The sequence below is a fragment of the Delphinus delphis genome, chromosome 2, assembly GCF_949987515.2.
Source record: "Delphinus delphis chromosome 2, mDelDel1.2, whole genome shotgun sequence".
Taxonomy (NCBI): Eukaryota; Metazoa; Chordata; class Mammalia; order Artiodactyla; family Delphinidae; genus Delphinus; species Delphinus delphis.
In genome coordinates, this window is record NC_082684.1 from 79,526,430 (window position 1) to 79,543,391 (window position 16,962).

The 16,962-nt window shown below is 35.7% G+C and overlaps 1 protein-coding gene across 2 annotated transcripts in view; it reads right to left on the bottom strand.

Moving 5' to 3' along the window:
• The window catches only part of DPH6 (diphthamine biosynthesis 6), a 179,377-nt gene that overhangs the window by 22,931 nt on the left and 139,484 nt on the right, over positions 1-16,962 (bottom strand). For both annotated transcript variants that reach the window (XM_060004955.1, XM_060004954.1), the window contains exon 6: positions 13,840-13,901. In XM_060004955.1, the coding sequence (XP_059860938.1) occupies positions 13,840-13,901 (62 nt within the window). The remainder of the gene's footprint in view (positions 1-13,839; positions 13,902-16,962) is intronic.

Consider the following 16,962-nt stretch of genomic DNA (forward strand, 5'->3'; position numbering starts at 1 on the left):
GTAAAAAGTTGTACAGGAAAGGTTTATTACCAGAGTTTATTATCTAACTCAGCTGTGTTTTGAATTTTCATAGTGATCGTAATTTAAACACTGACTATTCATCCAACTGGAATTGCAATATAACTGTATGGGAAGATGGAATGAGGGAAACAGTACACATATGTGATGGAGGCAAAGGGAGTAAAGATAGCTAAATCTGTATAATCTAGAGTGAGCAGTCAACAAATAGTTCTAGAATTGGGGGAAATCATGAAGTAATACATAGACATGGAGGTAAAAATCAACTATAAGAGATGAAAGTAAGATGGTGATATGAGTGAGAGGCAGGAAAGACTCAGAGGGTTGCTTCCCATAGCAAAGTCTGAAGGACCATTTGAGAGTATTAACTTTGACAAACATTGTAAAATATCACAAAATAGGAATACTCTTAACAAACATTTAAATAACGGCCCAAAACCTTTAAAATTTGATGTAATTTTCATATTAAAATTCATCTTCTTTTTTTGAACAGTGAGAAAATAATCTTGGGGGAAAATAGCACAAAAGATAAAATGATTTTTGACTCCATTGTTCAGATGATAATTTTAGGAACCTATAGAAATTTAAGAATCAATGACTAAAATGATTCCACAGTTAATTTAGAGTAATAAATGTATAAGCCTTGAAGTTGTTGTATTTTTTGACCCAGAAATTACATTCCTAGGGATTTATCTAAAGAAAGTAATAATCAGAAATGTACATGAAGATTTATTAGGAAAGATAATAATCACAAAATTATTTATAATAATTTAAAAATAAATAACATTATTTATAATAATTTAGAAAGAAATATTCCCAAGAGATAACTTGTTAAATTCACTATGCTATATTCATATGTAGAATATAAATATAATGGAATCTGCACAGCCATTAATTAATGTATTTTCCAATAGATTTAGTTATGTGGGAAAATAAACACAGCATATTAGGAGAAAAAAAGGAGACAAACTGTATGTATAGTTGTACCAAATTATGTAAATACAATATGTACAAGTATTTAATGACATGAGCTTGTGTGTACAATGAACACTGTGTGTACAATAAAACAACATGGAATCCACCGACATGTTAGCAGTGTGCATCATGGGGCAGAACTATGCTTTTTATTTGCTACCCTATATTTTATCATATCTCAAATTTTCAGCAATAGTCAGGTATTCTTTTATTGTTTTTTTTTAAATTCCCATTTATTTACCAGTGGGAAGAGGGACAGGGGGAGGGGCAACATAGGGGTGGGGAATTAAGAGCTACAAACTATTACGTATAACTAAGCTATGGGGATATATTGTACAGCATAGGAAATATAGCCAATATTTCATAATAACTATAAATGGAGTATAACCTTTAAAAATTGTGAATAACTATACTGCACACCTGTAACTTATATAATATTGTACATCAACTATACTTCAATAAGAAATAAAGAATAAAAATTCCTGTTTATCTCTATTCTTTATCCCCATTTTTTTCCTTATCACAGGCAAATATTTTAAAGTATTCCATGTGTATCTCTTGTCTATGTCCTTGCAAATGTATTATTTAAATGTATTTAAATGTATACTATATTTTTAATTTATCTCAATGTTGCTTTTATTCATTCAGCACTTTGCTGCCATTCGCACATTGAATATATCTGTTTAACTGTAAATCTGTAGTTTGTAAGGTGTGCCTACTGCGTTTTAACTAAAAGCTCTCCCAGGAATGGACATCCATGTTGCCTCCAACAACCCCAACCCAACACCATCAAAACTAACCCTGCAAAGGACTAGTCTCACTCATGTCCCCTTAGGGACTGATAGGAGAATTGCTTCATCAAGGAGTATAGGGACATTTAATCTAGGTATTACAATATTGCTCTCTAGAATGGAAGTACCTGTCCACGTTCTTAGAGGGGTTCTACAAATCCCCACCTGTCAATAACTGGCATTATCCAGCTTTCGCATTTTTGCCAAACTGGTACAAGTAACATCCCACTGTTGCTTTAATTTGTATTTCTCTGATACTAAATCAGTCTGAGCATCTCTTCGGTCTGTATTAGGTTTTAAGACATTTTCTGTATAGTGGTTCTCCATAGCTTCTGCCATTTTTCTGTTAGGACTGCTGCCTCACATGTTGATATATGCCAGTTAAAAATCCCTTGAGAGTTTTAAATATGACCCCAATTATAGTGTCTACCCAGTTCTCTGTGTATTTTGTAAGGCAGAAAAGTTTCCAAATTATTCTTTAGTAATGGCAAATTTTACTCATAATAGTAAACACTGTTAACATTTAATAATAAACATTGTTAACATTCTTTAGTAATGGCAAATTTTACTCGTAATAGTAAACCTGCTAACATTGCTAACATTTAACATTATAAATTTTACTCATAATAGTAAACATTGTTAACATTTAACATTGCCAGATGCTGAGCTAAGCACTTTATATATCATTTCATTGTTATTACTTCCATTTTATATATGGGAAACTAACTAGATCAACGTTTCAGGTAAGCAGTAGAGTCAGGGGTAGGATTCACACCTGGGCTCCTAGGTACAGAGGTAACTTGCTGATTGCTATCCCACACTGCCTCTTACCCTATGGGATCTGAAGGAACTATGAAAGGAGTCTTGCCCAAAGGTATCATCTTCTCTTCACAACTCCCGCCACCAACTTCTCTGTAATTCTCACAATATTAATTCCTGCATGGGAAATCATTATAATATGCAAAAATTCCCTAACTTAAAAATATGAACCCTTGAATATAGCAATATATTCAAAGATTAATATATTAGCAAAATTGACATTACAGTTAATAAGTCATGTCATAGTACATGTGACACATTACACAGTACATAAAAAGTGGCTCAGGGGATCTGAGGCAGGTAAACACACTGGGTTCCTCTACCTAACCTCTTTCTCTCCCACCCCTGCAAGTTCAAAGGTTGTCTGCTTTCTCCCCTTCTTTTGGACTCCTTGACTATTCAAGAGAGTTGTGCCAACAAGTCGAAAAATGAACACGTGGTTGATCTTTAAAATCACTTAATGAGGTTAATCACATTATTCATAAAGATAAGGAGATACAGGCATTCCTTAAAATCTGATTTGTCTTAGACAATGATGCAGAAGACCAGAGTCCTAGATAATAGGTTAAAAAAATACTTTCTAAATTCAGAAAGAAGATAGAGTTTGACAAATGACTCATTCACTTTTATATTAGAATCACTGTACTATGTGTACATCAGGCAACTGATTGAGTCTCCTTTATGAGCATATGCAAAAATGAAAGGAAACTAAAGAGAGCAAAAAACCTGGGCAGTCTGAATTAAAGTGTGGATTGTGTCAGATAACTGTTGTGAATAAGCTGAGAAACAAATTTCTAACTGCATAAATATTAAGTACTCACTTTACAGAAAATCCACATACACAGATTAGACTACACAGAAGCCAGAGAAAAAGACACTCAGATTGCTTTGCATAATTATCTATAACTATCAGGGAAAAGAATTCCTGTTCAAAATGTACAACTATCCATTTATATTCACCCCTCCCTTTTAGAGCAATTTTAAACCATCCTGAGAAGCTACTTGTCAAAATCAGCAAAAATAATCACAGCAAAGTCCTAAAATCTCTTCAAACGCTGCTTCTGTTCTTTCCTTTCTCTCTTCCACTCCTGCAACTCCAATTACATGTATGATAAACTTCTCTTCCTTACATCTCATATTCTTGTCTCTATTTCCATTCTATTCTCTCTGTGCTTCAGGTTGGATATTTTACATTGCCCTATCTTCCAGTTCTTTAATTGTCTATACAACTGTATCTAATCTACGGGTAAACTCATGTATTGTGTTCTTAGTTTTAGGTATTGTATTTTTAAGTTCCAGAATTCTATTTGATTATTTGATATAGCTTTCAAATATCCCCTAAAATAGTTCATCTATTCACCCAATGCCATAGTCTTTTTTTTTTTTTTTTTTTTTTTTTTTTGCGGTATGCGGGTCTCTCACTGTTGTGGCCTCTCCCGTTGCGGAGCACAGGCTCCGGACGCGCAGGCTCAGCAGCCACGGCTCACGGGCCCAGCCGCTACGCGGCATGTGGGATCTTCCCAGACCAGGGCACGAACCCGTGATCGGCAGGTGGACTCTCAACCACTGCGCCATCAGGGAAGCCCTACCATAGTCATTTTAAAGTCTACATCTGATAATCTGATTAAATAGATATCCTCTGGGACTGTTTCTATTTTGTGTTTTTTTCTTAGTTTCAGTTATCTTCTCAGGTCTTCTGATATGCTTGGTAATTTTTGATTGCCTGCTGAAAACTGTATGTGAGATATTTAAAATCTAAGGCTCTGAATCACATTATTTTTCTCCAGAGAGAAATAGGCAATAAGAGTAGGATCAGATCACTTTAATTCACTCTAGGATTGATACGATTCAAAGTTGGATATAAGCATTTGCAAGGGCTGCACTATTTCTGGTTTGCCTTTATTCCTAAGTTAGAGTCCATGTATAAATCCAACTGAAAACTTGGAGGGTTAAGCAGGTCCATTCCACTTTGGTTTGCCCTGAATTCTAATTTTTGTCTCCCTAGCCCTGTGAAGCTGCTGAAAGTCCAAGTCAGCTTCTCAGCTGGAGTTTTCTCCTCAGCTTCTTGGCACTTCTGTAGCATTTTTGAATTAGAAGAAGAGGCAACGTTCAGGGCTTCCATCCTCTCTAGAATTCTGGCCCCTCAAATTATTTCAGTTTTTGTAGTCTCTAATGCCTGCCAACATTAATTTGTTTTAATTACATACCACTTTTCTAGTTGTTTGAATTGGGAGAGTTGATCTCATGCAAGTTATTCCACCATAACTGGAAATGGATTTCTTAAGTATCTATTAAAATTAAAAACATATATACTTTTGACCCAGCATGTCCATTCTAGAATTTTACCCTATAGATAAACTCATACATGCCCAAAATTATATGTAGAGTAATGTTCATTCTAGCATTATTTGTAATAGCAAAAGACATGAAAGGGATCAATAAAGAATAAAATCTATCAATAAAGAACAGGTTTTGTGTGTATGTAATAGAACACAATGATGTGGAAACAAATGACCTGAATTTTCATGTGTTAAAATGGAAGATGGACACTAATGTGCATAGTATACTCCAATTTAGGTTAAAGTGGATAAACACATGCATACATTTTTTACATATGCAAAAATGTTTTTGATAAGATACCCTAGAGCAGAAAAGAGTTGTTGCTCTGGGAAAGGACAGTTGTTGCTCTGGAGCTTGGAGTCAGTGGAATATTTTTCACTATATTTTATACTATTTGAATTTATGTTTTTACATATTACATGCCTTAACTTTATAATAAACATTAAGAGAAAAATATTATATAGCATGAGAAGTGCTACATACCAGGAGGCAAAGAGGAAAATGGCAGGCTCAAAAAAGGCTTATTTAAGCAAGACAACCTCATAGTACTAAACTCTGAATTTAGACTTTAAGGACAAATTGGATTTAGTAGAGTGAAGGAGAGAGAAAACATGCAGAGAAGGCGAGTAGAAGGCGAGTAGAACATGGAGGTATGAGGGGATGCTCACTCTAGGGAAATCATCAACTATTCAGAGTTGATGAAGGATAGGGTAGATGCTGGAGATTGTATACCTTACAAGCTTCACTCTTCCCCACGGACAGACTGTGCTGCGTTAGAAGTTTAAATTTTATTTTAAGACAATGGGGAGCAACTCAAAAGTTTGCTTTTTGAAATGAAAGTGTGATATGATCAGATTTGAATTCATATATATCATGATGGCAATATATGGACAATGGAGGGACAAGGGGCAAGACAGGGAGGAGACAGACTTGAAAAAGAAGATAGGGAAGCACTTTGCTATACAGTAGAAACTAACACAACATTGTAAAGCAACTATACTCCAATGAAAATTAATTTAAAAAAAAAGAAGATAGGGAAGACTCTAATGTGGTGACATGAGGACAAAAAGGAACAGATAATACGATATTAGGAAGGTAGAATGAAAAGGACTTGAGGCCTTATTTATGAATAATGGATTACATGAAATGATTTATTACAATTCATTTTTAATTTTTATTTTTTTGGGGGGCTTGGATACCCGAGGAAACAATGGGGCCTTTCACTGTCAGGAAACATAAATATGGCATAGATGTCGGGAAAGAAATGTTCGGTTCTCCACAGTTGAGGCTGAGGTGCTTGAAGATACCTAAGAGAGAAAGGTGCCCAGTTGGCAGCTGAATACATCTTTTTTTTTACCTTTTTATTTTGTATTGGAGTATAGTTGATTAACAATGTTGCATTAGTTGCAGGTATACATCATAGTGATTCAGTTATGCATATACATGTATCTATTCCCTGGTGGGCCAGAGGTTAAGACTCCACACTCCCACTGCAGGGGGCACGGGTTTGATCTCTGGTCAGAGAACAAGATCCCCATGCCACATGGCATGGCAAAAAAAAAAACAAAAGAAAAAACACATGTCTTAGGCATAGAAAGATGATGGAGAAATAGCCTTAACTGTCATAAGAATAAAATTGGTAGTTGAAGGGCTTCCCTGGTGGTGCAGTGGTTGAGAGTCCGCCTGCCGATGCAGGAGACACGGGTTTGTGCCCTGGTCTGGGAAGATCCCACATGCCATGGAGCTACTGGGCCCGTGAGCCATGGCCGCTGAGCCTGCGCGTCCGGAGCCTGTGCTCCACAACGGGAGAGGCCACAACAGTGAGAGGCCCGCGTACCACAAAAAAAAAAAAAAAAAAAAAAAAAAAAATTGGTACTTGAAGTCACGTAGGCATTTAATATCACCATAAATATGGCTATGGATGGAACCACAATATATAAGGGGTGGAATATAATCGGAAGCCCCAAGAGGAAGCTAAGGAAGTATTCAGAAATTCAGGAGTGAGTGGAAGGCATACACTCCAAGAGATTAAGTCCTTCGGGTAAAATGGAGAAAACTTTATGGGAAGACTGGTGAGCATCTGAGACTAATAGTCAAAGGACAGAGAAAGTGGAAAGGAGTAAGGTCCCAGTGGAGTAAGAAATATCAGGAGGTCCAAGGGAACAGGAGTAGAAATCAGTCCAAGAGACCAGAGCATAAGATTCCTGGACGTGGGAGGAGTGGGTGGTAAATATCAGCCTAGGGAAGTAGGTTAAAACCAGATAAAAGAGGGCCTTAAAGTATATACTAAGCAGTTTGGACTTTGTTCTATAGCAAATAGGAGTCATCAAAAGCTGTAGAGCAAGGAGTGACAGGTTCATAAGTAAGTCATATGCTAATCTTTCATTTCCATAAATGAATGTTTGATTTGCATAAAATAAATAAAATTCTGCTCTATATCTCTCCCTCCCAACACATAAACAAGGCATATACTGTTTTTTTTTTACATCTTTATTGGAGTATAATTACTTTACAATGGTGTGTTAGTTTCTGCTTTATAACAAAGTGAATCAGTTATACATATACATATGTTCCCATATCTCTTCCCTCTTGCATCTCCCCCCTTCCACCTTCCCTATCCCACCCCTCTAAGTGGTCACAAAGCACGGAGCTGATCTCCCTGTGCTATGCGGCTGCTTCCCACTAGCTATGTATTTTACGTTTGGTAGTGTATATATGTCCATGCCACTCTCTCACTTTGTCACAGCTTCCCCTTCCCCTTCCCCATATCCTCAAGTCCATTCTCTAATAGGTCTGTCTTTATTCCTGTCTTACCCCTAGGTTCTTCAAGACATTATTTTTATCTTAAATTCCATATATATGTGTTAGCATATGTTATTTGTCTTTCTCTTTCTGACTTACTTCACTCTGTATGACAGACTCTAGGTCTATCCACCTCATTACAAATAGCTCAATTTCGTTTCTTTTTATGGCTGAGTAATATTCCATTGTATATATGTGCCACATCTTCTTTATCCATTCATCCGATGATGGACACTTAGGTTGTTTCCATCTCCTGGCTATTGTAAATAGAGCTGCAATGAACATTTTGGTACATGACTCTTTTTGAATTATGGTTTTCTCAGGGTATATGCCCAGTAGTGGGATTGCTGGGTCATATGGTAGTTCTATTTGTAGTTTTTTAAGGAACCTCCATACTGTTCTCCACAGTGGCTGTACCAATTCACATTCCCACCAGCAGTGCAAGAGTGTTCCCTTTTCTCCACACCCTCTCCAGCATTTATTGTTTCTAGATTTTTTGATGATGGCCATTCTGACCGGTGTGAGATGATATCTCATTGTAGTTTTGATTTGCATTTCTCTAATGATTAATGATGTTGAGCATTCTTTCATGTGTTTGTTGGCAGTCTGTATATCTTCTTTGGAGAAATGTCTATTTAGGTCTTCTGCCCATTTTTGGATTGGGTTGTTTGTGTTTTTGTTATTGAGCTGCATGAGCTGCTTATAAATTTTGGAGATTAATCCTTTGTCAGTTGCTTCATTTGCAAATATTTTCTCCCATTCTGAGGGTTTTCTTTTGGTCTTGTTTATGGTTTCCTTTGCTGTACAAAAGCTTTGAAGTTTCATTAGGTCCCATTTGTTTATTTTTATTTCCATTACTCTAGGAGGTGGGTCAAAAAGGATCTTGCTGTGATTTATGTCATAGAGTGTTCTGCCTATGTTTTCCTCTAAGATTTTGATAGTTTCTGGCCTTACATTTAGGTCTTTAATCCATTTTGAGCTTATTTTTGTGTATGGTGTTAGGGAGTGATCTAATCTCATACGTTTACATGTACCTGTCCAGCTTTCCCAGCACCACTTATTGATGAGGCTGTCCTTTCTCCACTGTACATTCCTGCCTCCTTTATCAAAGATAAGGTGACCATATGTGCGTGGGTTTATCTCTGGGCTTTCTATCCTGTTCCATTTACCTATATTTCTGTTTTTGTGCCAGTATCATACTGTCTTGATTACTGCAGCTTTGTAGTATAGTCTAAAGTCAGGTAGCCTGATTCCTCCAGCTCCATTTTTCATTCTCAAGATTGCTTTGGCTATTCGGGGTCTTTTGTGTTTCCATACAAATCGTGAAATTTTTTGTTCTAGTTCTGTGAAAAATACCAGTGGTAGTTTGATAGGGATTGCATTGAATCTGTAGATTGCTTTGGGTAGTAGAGTCATTTTCACAATGTTGATTCTTCCAATGCAAGAACATGGTATATCTCTCCATCTATTTGTATCACCCTTAATTTCTTTTATCAGTGTCTTATAATTTTCTGCATACAGGTCTTTTGTCTCCTTAGGTAGGTTTACTCCTAGATATTTTATTCTTTTTGTTGCAATGGTAAATGGGAGTGTTTTCTTGATTTCACTTTCAGATTTTTCATCATTAGTGTATAGGAATGCCAGAGATTTCTGTGCATTGATTTTGTATCCTGCTACTTTACCAAATTCGTTGATTAGCTCTAGTAGCTTTCTGGTAGCATCTTTGGGATTCTCTAAGTATAGTGTTATGTCATCTGCACACCGTGACAGCTTTACTTCTTCTTTTCCAATTTGGATTCCTTTTATTTCCTTTTCTTCTCTGATTGCTGTGGCTAAAACTTCCAAAACTATGTTGAATAAGAGTGGTGAGAGTGGGCAACCTTGTCTTGTTCCTGATCTTAGTGGAAACAGTTTCAGTTTTTCACCATTGAGGACGATGTTGGCTGTGGGTTTGTCATATACGGCCTTTATTATGTTGAGGAAATTTCCCTCTATGCCTACTTTCTGCAGGGTTTTTATCATAAATGGGTGTTGAATTTTGTCAAAAGCTTTCTCTGCATCTATTGAGATGATCATATGGTTTCTCTCCTTCAATTTGTTAATATGGTGTATCACGATTGATTTGTGTATATTGAAGAATCCTTGCATTCCTGGAATAAACCCCACTTGATCATGGTGTATGATCCTTTTAATGTGCTGTTGGATTCTGTTTGCTAGCATACACTCTTTCAGAGAAATCTAGAAAGACAGGACTTGAAGTATGTTGTTGGTATTGAGGAACTAGAAGATTATACATTTGATCATTATGTCAAAATTACCTCGTGCTTATTTAAAGGTCAAATTCCTGGTCCTTCAGAACTGAAATTTCTTGGAATGGGAAAAGAGTATAGGCATTTTTAACATGGTCCCCAGTTTTCCTCTCAGGTCTGAAAACAGCAGTAGCAGATTGTAAACTCCTCAAGAACAAGGATCTTGTTTACTTAATTCGTCATGTATATTTAGTGCTCACCACAGCATCTGTCACATAACAGGTCCTCAATAAATGTTAAATAATTTAAAGATGAGAGCGATGAATGGACAGACAGAACAAACAAGTGAATGAAAGAACTAAAGAACTCATGTTTTTGCCAAAATCTTGATAATATTATTGGAGCTTACATTCTAGTGGAGTAAGAGGAGAGGCAACAGAAAATATACATGTAGACAGAGAAACAAATAAAGTAATTTGAGGAGACCTACTTTAGCTGGGGTAGTCAGGGAGAGCTTTTGAACTGAGAAAGTAGCATTTGAGCTGTCACATTATGAGAAAGCATTAACCATGTGATGGTCTGAGGAAAAAAAACCCTCAAGCAGAGGAAAGTCTTAAGGAGAAAAAGGGTAAATAAAGTGTGCTTAAGTAATAAAAGAGGCATATGTGGCCATGGCTCAGTGAGTGAGTTAGACTGGGAGAAAACGAGACAAAAGATTGATAAAATGCTCATCATACAGGGTCTCAGTGGTTGTGATCTCACAGGAGTTTGGATGTTATTCTAATTGAAATGAAAAACCACTGAAACTTTAAACAAAATAGTGATATATCTGATTTACACTTTAAAAAAAATCACTCTGGCATCTGTATGAATAATGGATCATAACAGGGCAATGACAGAAGTAAGCAGACCAGTTGGGGGTTGATGGAGTATTCCAGATAAGAGATGATTATGGTCTGGTGGTAGGAGCAGAGGCAGTGAGAAGTGCTTGGATTTGGAATATATTCTGGAGATAGAATAGACAAGATCATGTTAATGGGTTGGATAGAGTAGGTGAGGGAGAGGAGTGTAAAGAATTTGGATTTTAGCCTGTAGGCAATGGGGACTCATGTAAAGTTTTGAAGTGAGTGACACAATTACAGTAGAATATATTCGAACAATGATCTTGAGGCAGTAGCAAAATAAATTCTTTGAGAAATAAAATGGAAAATAGAGGCAAATTTGGAGGTATCAGTAATACTCTAGGCTTGAAGTGACAGGCATCTGAATTAAGGTGATGACAAAGGGAATGGCAAAAAGTGATAGATATAAAGCCCACAATCAAGTTTGGAGAGATTTAATTTGCAGTGCCTTTGGGCACTAGAATTTAGCAGAGAAATCTAGGCTAGAAATATTTGGGAGTTATCAGAATAGAGCTAGTAATGAAAGTCATGTGAGTGACTGAGATCACCCAGGAAGTCTGTAGACTGAAAATGGAGATGAGAATAGGAACTAGCAAAAGAGACTAAGAGTGTCCAGAAGCAAAGGAGAAAACCTAGGAAAGTGTGGCATCACGAATGTCGGTATAAGCATTTCAAGAAGAAATGTTTATAACTGTCAAATAAGGACTGAGAAGTGTCTGTTGGGTTTGGTAAAACTGGAGATCATGGGTGATCTTGATTAGAGCTGTACCCATTTAGAGGTGGAAAAATAAGTAAGACGCTAGGTATATGAGGTGTCTGAGACGCGAAGAAGTACTATGAATACAGATAACACAAAGAGAGGTCGCTAGAGAAATACCTAGAGTAGAGGGAGGGAATCTTTAGGATGGGAGAGATGGTGGAATGTTTCAACAGTGATGTGAAGGAGACCATAAAGAGAGAGAGGAGGAAGATACTGGAGGGGGAGGGTTGATTGCAAGGTCTCTAAGAAGGCAGATGCTAATGGGATCTAGAGCACAGAGAGTGGATTAGCCATAGACAGGATGAAGGACACTTCTCCCCATCACAGCAAGCAAGGATAGGTGTAAGTGTGCATCAGTTAGAAGGAGTGGTGCTAAGAGGTGGAGGGATTCCCAGGATGATGATTTCTATTTTTTCTGTGAAGGAAGAAACAAGTCATCCTCTCGTTGTGAGGAGAAAATATGAAGGGGTTTGAAATTTGAGGAGCGGAGAAGGAATAAAATTACCATTATAGAGAATGGGTAGATTATTTTTCTAATGAAATGTAAGATTTCCAGGTCATGTGAGGAACTTGCTGAAGTTGAATAAAATAATTTCTGCATTTTTGTGTTTAAACATATATGATAACATACAGGTTAATTCACAATCAACATCATGGCAATCCTAAAACTTTACTTAACCTTTTCTACAAAGAATCCCTACATGCTTGAAACCAGAACTCACTTCAAATTTTAGAAGCAGCTTACAAAAGCTCTTTTGCCAAAGCTCCAGTCTCCCATTTCCGAAGTTCTCTTACTTTCACCCTCATAAATTTAATTTCATTATTTATCTACGCATTGTTTTTGCAGAAACAAAATTTAGTCTGATGGTAGTGAATAGATGTGAACATAGATATGTTGGCCACAGAACAAACTGCTGTGAGAAGAGTCCTATCAGAAGGGCATGGAAAGCAATCATGTCCATCAGATAGACTTAAATAAATGACACCAAATTATCTAGAAATCAAATATAATTTGTCACAATTATATAAGCATTGCATTTTAATTTTAATCATTACTATTTCCCTGGCACATATTAGATGCTTAATAATGCTTAATAAAAGAAGGAATTAGCATTTTAGGGATTTCTAAGCATTTGGTACATATTGATAAGCCATACAATAATCAAATACAAATACGTCTGAAAGAAGATGTGAAATCTATACAGTTAGTGAAGAGTACACCTGCTAACAGTTCATATCACAGCAATGGTATTAACAATGTCCAGAGACAATTTTGATGAAGAACATGGGAGGGAAAAATGATAATAGAGGAGTTCACTTCTGTCACAGAAATTAATATAATTAATATAATATAATAAATTAATATATAATATAATTAATATATAATATATAATTAATATATTAATATAATTAATATAATAAATTAATAGAAAAGAGTAAAAATAACAAAACCTTTCTTTAATATTTAGAACACATTCAAGATTTAACAATGATAAGGGTTAAATAATTGTAATTTGAAGCCTTGGGATAATTTATTTACTACTCTGCAAATTAATTTCCTAATTGGTAAAAAAGAAGAGGTTAGATTAGATACTCTCTAAAGGAAGTTTCCACTCACATTTCTGATGGAAATGCACCTGATTAGGTACTGATGGAGACTATCAGGTACTGTATAGCACTTAACAATGTCGATTTTAATAAAAGCAAACTTATTTATTTAATTATTTATTTTGGCGGTACGCGGGCCTCTCACTGTTGTGGACTCTCCCCTTGCGGAGCACAGGCTCTGGATGCGCAGGCTCAGCGGCCACGGCTCACGGGCCCAGCCGCTCCGCGGCATGTGGGATTTTCCCGGACCGGGGCACGAACCCGTGTCCCCTGCATCGGCAAGTGGACTCTCAACCACTGCGCCACCAGGGAACCCCGAAAGTAAACTTCTTGACAGAACAATTTCCTTTTAGGTATAGTTTACTTACTCTTTCAGTGAGCTCAACGAGCTGACATAACTTTTGTAATTAATTTTAAACATACTTTCATATCCACTAGAGGTTTAATTTTTTCATAAAACTATCATCAGTGTATCTGAGTTTTTCTAAAAATTGATTGTATAATCATTATATCATGGCATTATTTATTTTCCTGCTTTAGATGCCTATATTTTGAGAAATAGTATAAATTCTTACCTCTAAGAGATAAGGCTCCATTTGGTCCAGGGTTTTTCCAAGATGTTTATCTGGATCTAAACCTGCCAAGAAAGGTTAAATTTTTTTTTAGATAACGATTAAAATGGAGGTTTACAGACACGTTTCCCTTCCCTTGGCTCCTCCTTGCCTAGGAAACTAGTGTATGTGTATTTTAAGGCAAAATGTACCTTACTAGTATTTACTTTTCTATTGCCCTTGGGTAACTGGTTTTCTTCCTCCTGAAAAATAAGTTTCATTCCAATTCATTTCAATTGCACTTCATCAACTACCAGACACATTGTTTCAATCCCTTTTTCATTTTTGAGGAATTGTAATTAGGATGGAAAAAAAAAGTATCATTTCAAAGATATGAAATTTAAATCCTTGGTATTTTAATTATTATTATTATTTTTTACTCATGGACAACAGTGAGAATTTTCTGACATTTCTATTTTATCTGTTTCAAACTTCTTATTTGGAGAATAAAAGTAGAAAATAAAAGAGTCGTAAACTGTATGCCTATATAATTAATTCACTTAGTAGCATATGGACACAAATAACTATTACCAAATTAAATGACAGCTCATTTCAATGACCACTTGTGTGACAGTGTTTTCCAAGGAAAAACAGAAACACTCTGAAAAATCATCATAGTACCAACAGCATTTGCATAATCTCTGATAAAGATGTTCAAATGATATAATAGCAGAGTTTATGTGGGTGATGGGGTATAGGTAGACTACTGTGGACAACAGGAACTCTTCCCACATTCCAAAACTAACCTGCCAGGAAAAAAATCACATGCCACAAGTCAGCTATGAAAGGAATGAATTCATTTTAGCTATTCACATCCATAATACATGTATTAGGCTTAGGTTCATTTAAATAGGCTATTTTTATTGATTATTGGTTTAAACCCATCAGCTTATTAATTATACAAACTGAGTAATAATTTTCTTTTTCTAGTCAAATGCCTTCTTTGTAACATGGTATTTCTTGTAATCACATACAGAATAATAAAAGGGAAGTCAGATAAAGATTAAGGATTCTTCTCCTACTGATATTAAATTACATTAATCCCAAAGGAAACAACTCAGACTACTAGCACTAGATGGATTATTTGATTCCTTTCACAGCAATCTTATTCTCAAGATGCATTCATTAAAACCAAAATTTCAATTGGCTGGGTAAACACTTGATGAACGAATTGTTGACTTTGTCCAGTTCCTTTATTCCTGTCAACCCTTGCAACCTTTGCAATTCAATGTTTAAAATGAGTAGGTAAATAAAATATTTGAGACAAGCATATATGTAATCACCACCCAGATTTAATAAGCATTAACATCTTGCCCTATTTCCTCCATAACTTTTCTTTAAACACCACCAACATAATAGAATCTCACAGTGTATCTACCCTTAATCAATCTATTTTCCCTAGCCTTCAGTCTTTTGAAGTTGGTATGTTATTTCCCAACTATGCTTTTATAATTTTACTACAAATGTACATATCCAAAACAATATTTATTATTGTTCATGTATATCAAATTTTAACACGAATGATAACTTTTTACTTATTTTTTTCAGTTCACATTGTTAATGAGATTTACTTATAGTAATTACTATGGCTCTGGTCCATCCATTTTTGACACTCTTGTAAGTGTTAAAACATGTTTGTTTACTTTCACTACTTTTTGTTGTCTTCTAACTTAATTGCATATGGTCAAGACTGTAGTCTTTATATGATAATTCTTCAAAATTTGGTGAAGCTCGTTTGTGACTTATAAATGATTAAATTTTATAAATGCCCCATTTGTACTTGGAAAGTGGATTTGCTGAAAGCAAAGTAAGATTTTATACCTAAACATAAAAAATTATGATCTTGTTAATTCTGCTGTTCATATTTCTATGACCTTACTAATATTTGGTTTCCATGAACCATCAGTTTCAAATAAAGGGGTGGTTAAAACCTCCCATTATGATTTTGGTTTTAATAATTTCTTATAATTGAAAGTTTTGTTTTATACTTTTGAGAGGTGTGTTGTTATGGACACAAATTCATAATTTCTAAAACTTCTTGGGAGGATTATTCCTTTATCAAGAAGTAGTGAGCTTTTCATTTCCACATGACTTTTATCATATATTCTATTTATCAACATTACAACACCAGCTTTCTTTTGTTAACGTCTTTCTGATATACATATAACTGGGTTTTGAAATTTTTTATCCTATCTTATAAATACAAATTCAAAGAACTGATTTTAAATTTTTTATATTTTACAATTTTTTTTTTTGTCTGGACCTGTTTCCATCACCTTATTGTGTACTTTTTGTTACATTAAACTTTTTCCTTTGCCACTTTCTGCCTCATACTGGATCAAAAAGGATATTTTGTCTGTTTTCTCTGCTGATTAGAAAGCTGTAGACTATATATGTCAATCCCAATCTCCCAATATACATACACTATTGATATTATGTATAAAATAGATAACTAATGAGAACCTACTGTACAGCACAGGGAACTCTACTCAGTGCTCTGTGGTGACCTAAAGGAGAAGGAAATCCAAACAAGAGGGGATATATGTATACGTATAGCTGATTCACTTTGCTGTACAGCAGAAACTAATACAACATTGTAAAGCAACTATACTCCAATAAAAACTTTTTTAAAAATGTGATCCTTTTCATTGGTCTCATCTTAGTACAGTGCCTGGAACACTTTCAAGTGTAAGCTTTCAAGAAATATTTAGTGAATAAATGCATGTTAATCTGAAAAATAAAAAAAAGAAAGCTGTAGACTGAATTTCTACTCTTCCAGTAATCACTTGTAATTTTTTTTTTTTTTTTTTTGGTACGCGGGCCTCTCACTGTTGTGGCCTCTCCCATTGCGGAGCACAGGCTCCAGACGCGCAGGCTCAGCGGCCATGGCTCACGGGCCCAGCCGCTCCGCGGCATGTGGGATCTTCCCGGACCGGGGCACGAACCCGTGTCCCCTGCATCGGCAGGCGGACTCTCAACCACTGCGCCACGAGGGAAGCCCAATCACTTGTAATTTTTAACATTCATTCAAAACCACAGTATTTAAGTCTAAAGTATTAAATATCTAAGAATTTATGAACCTTATAA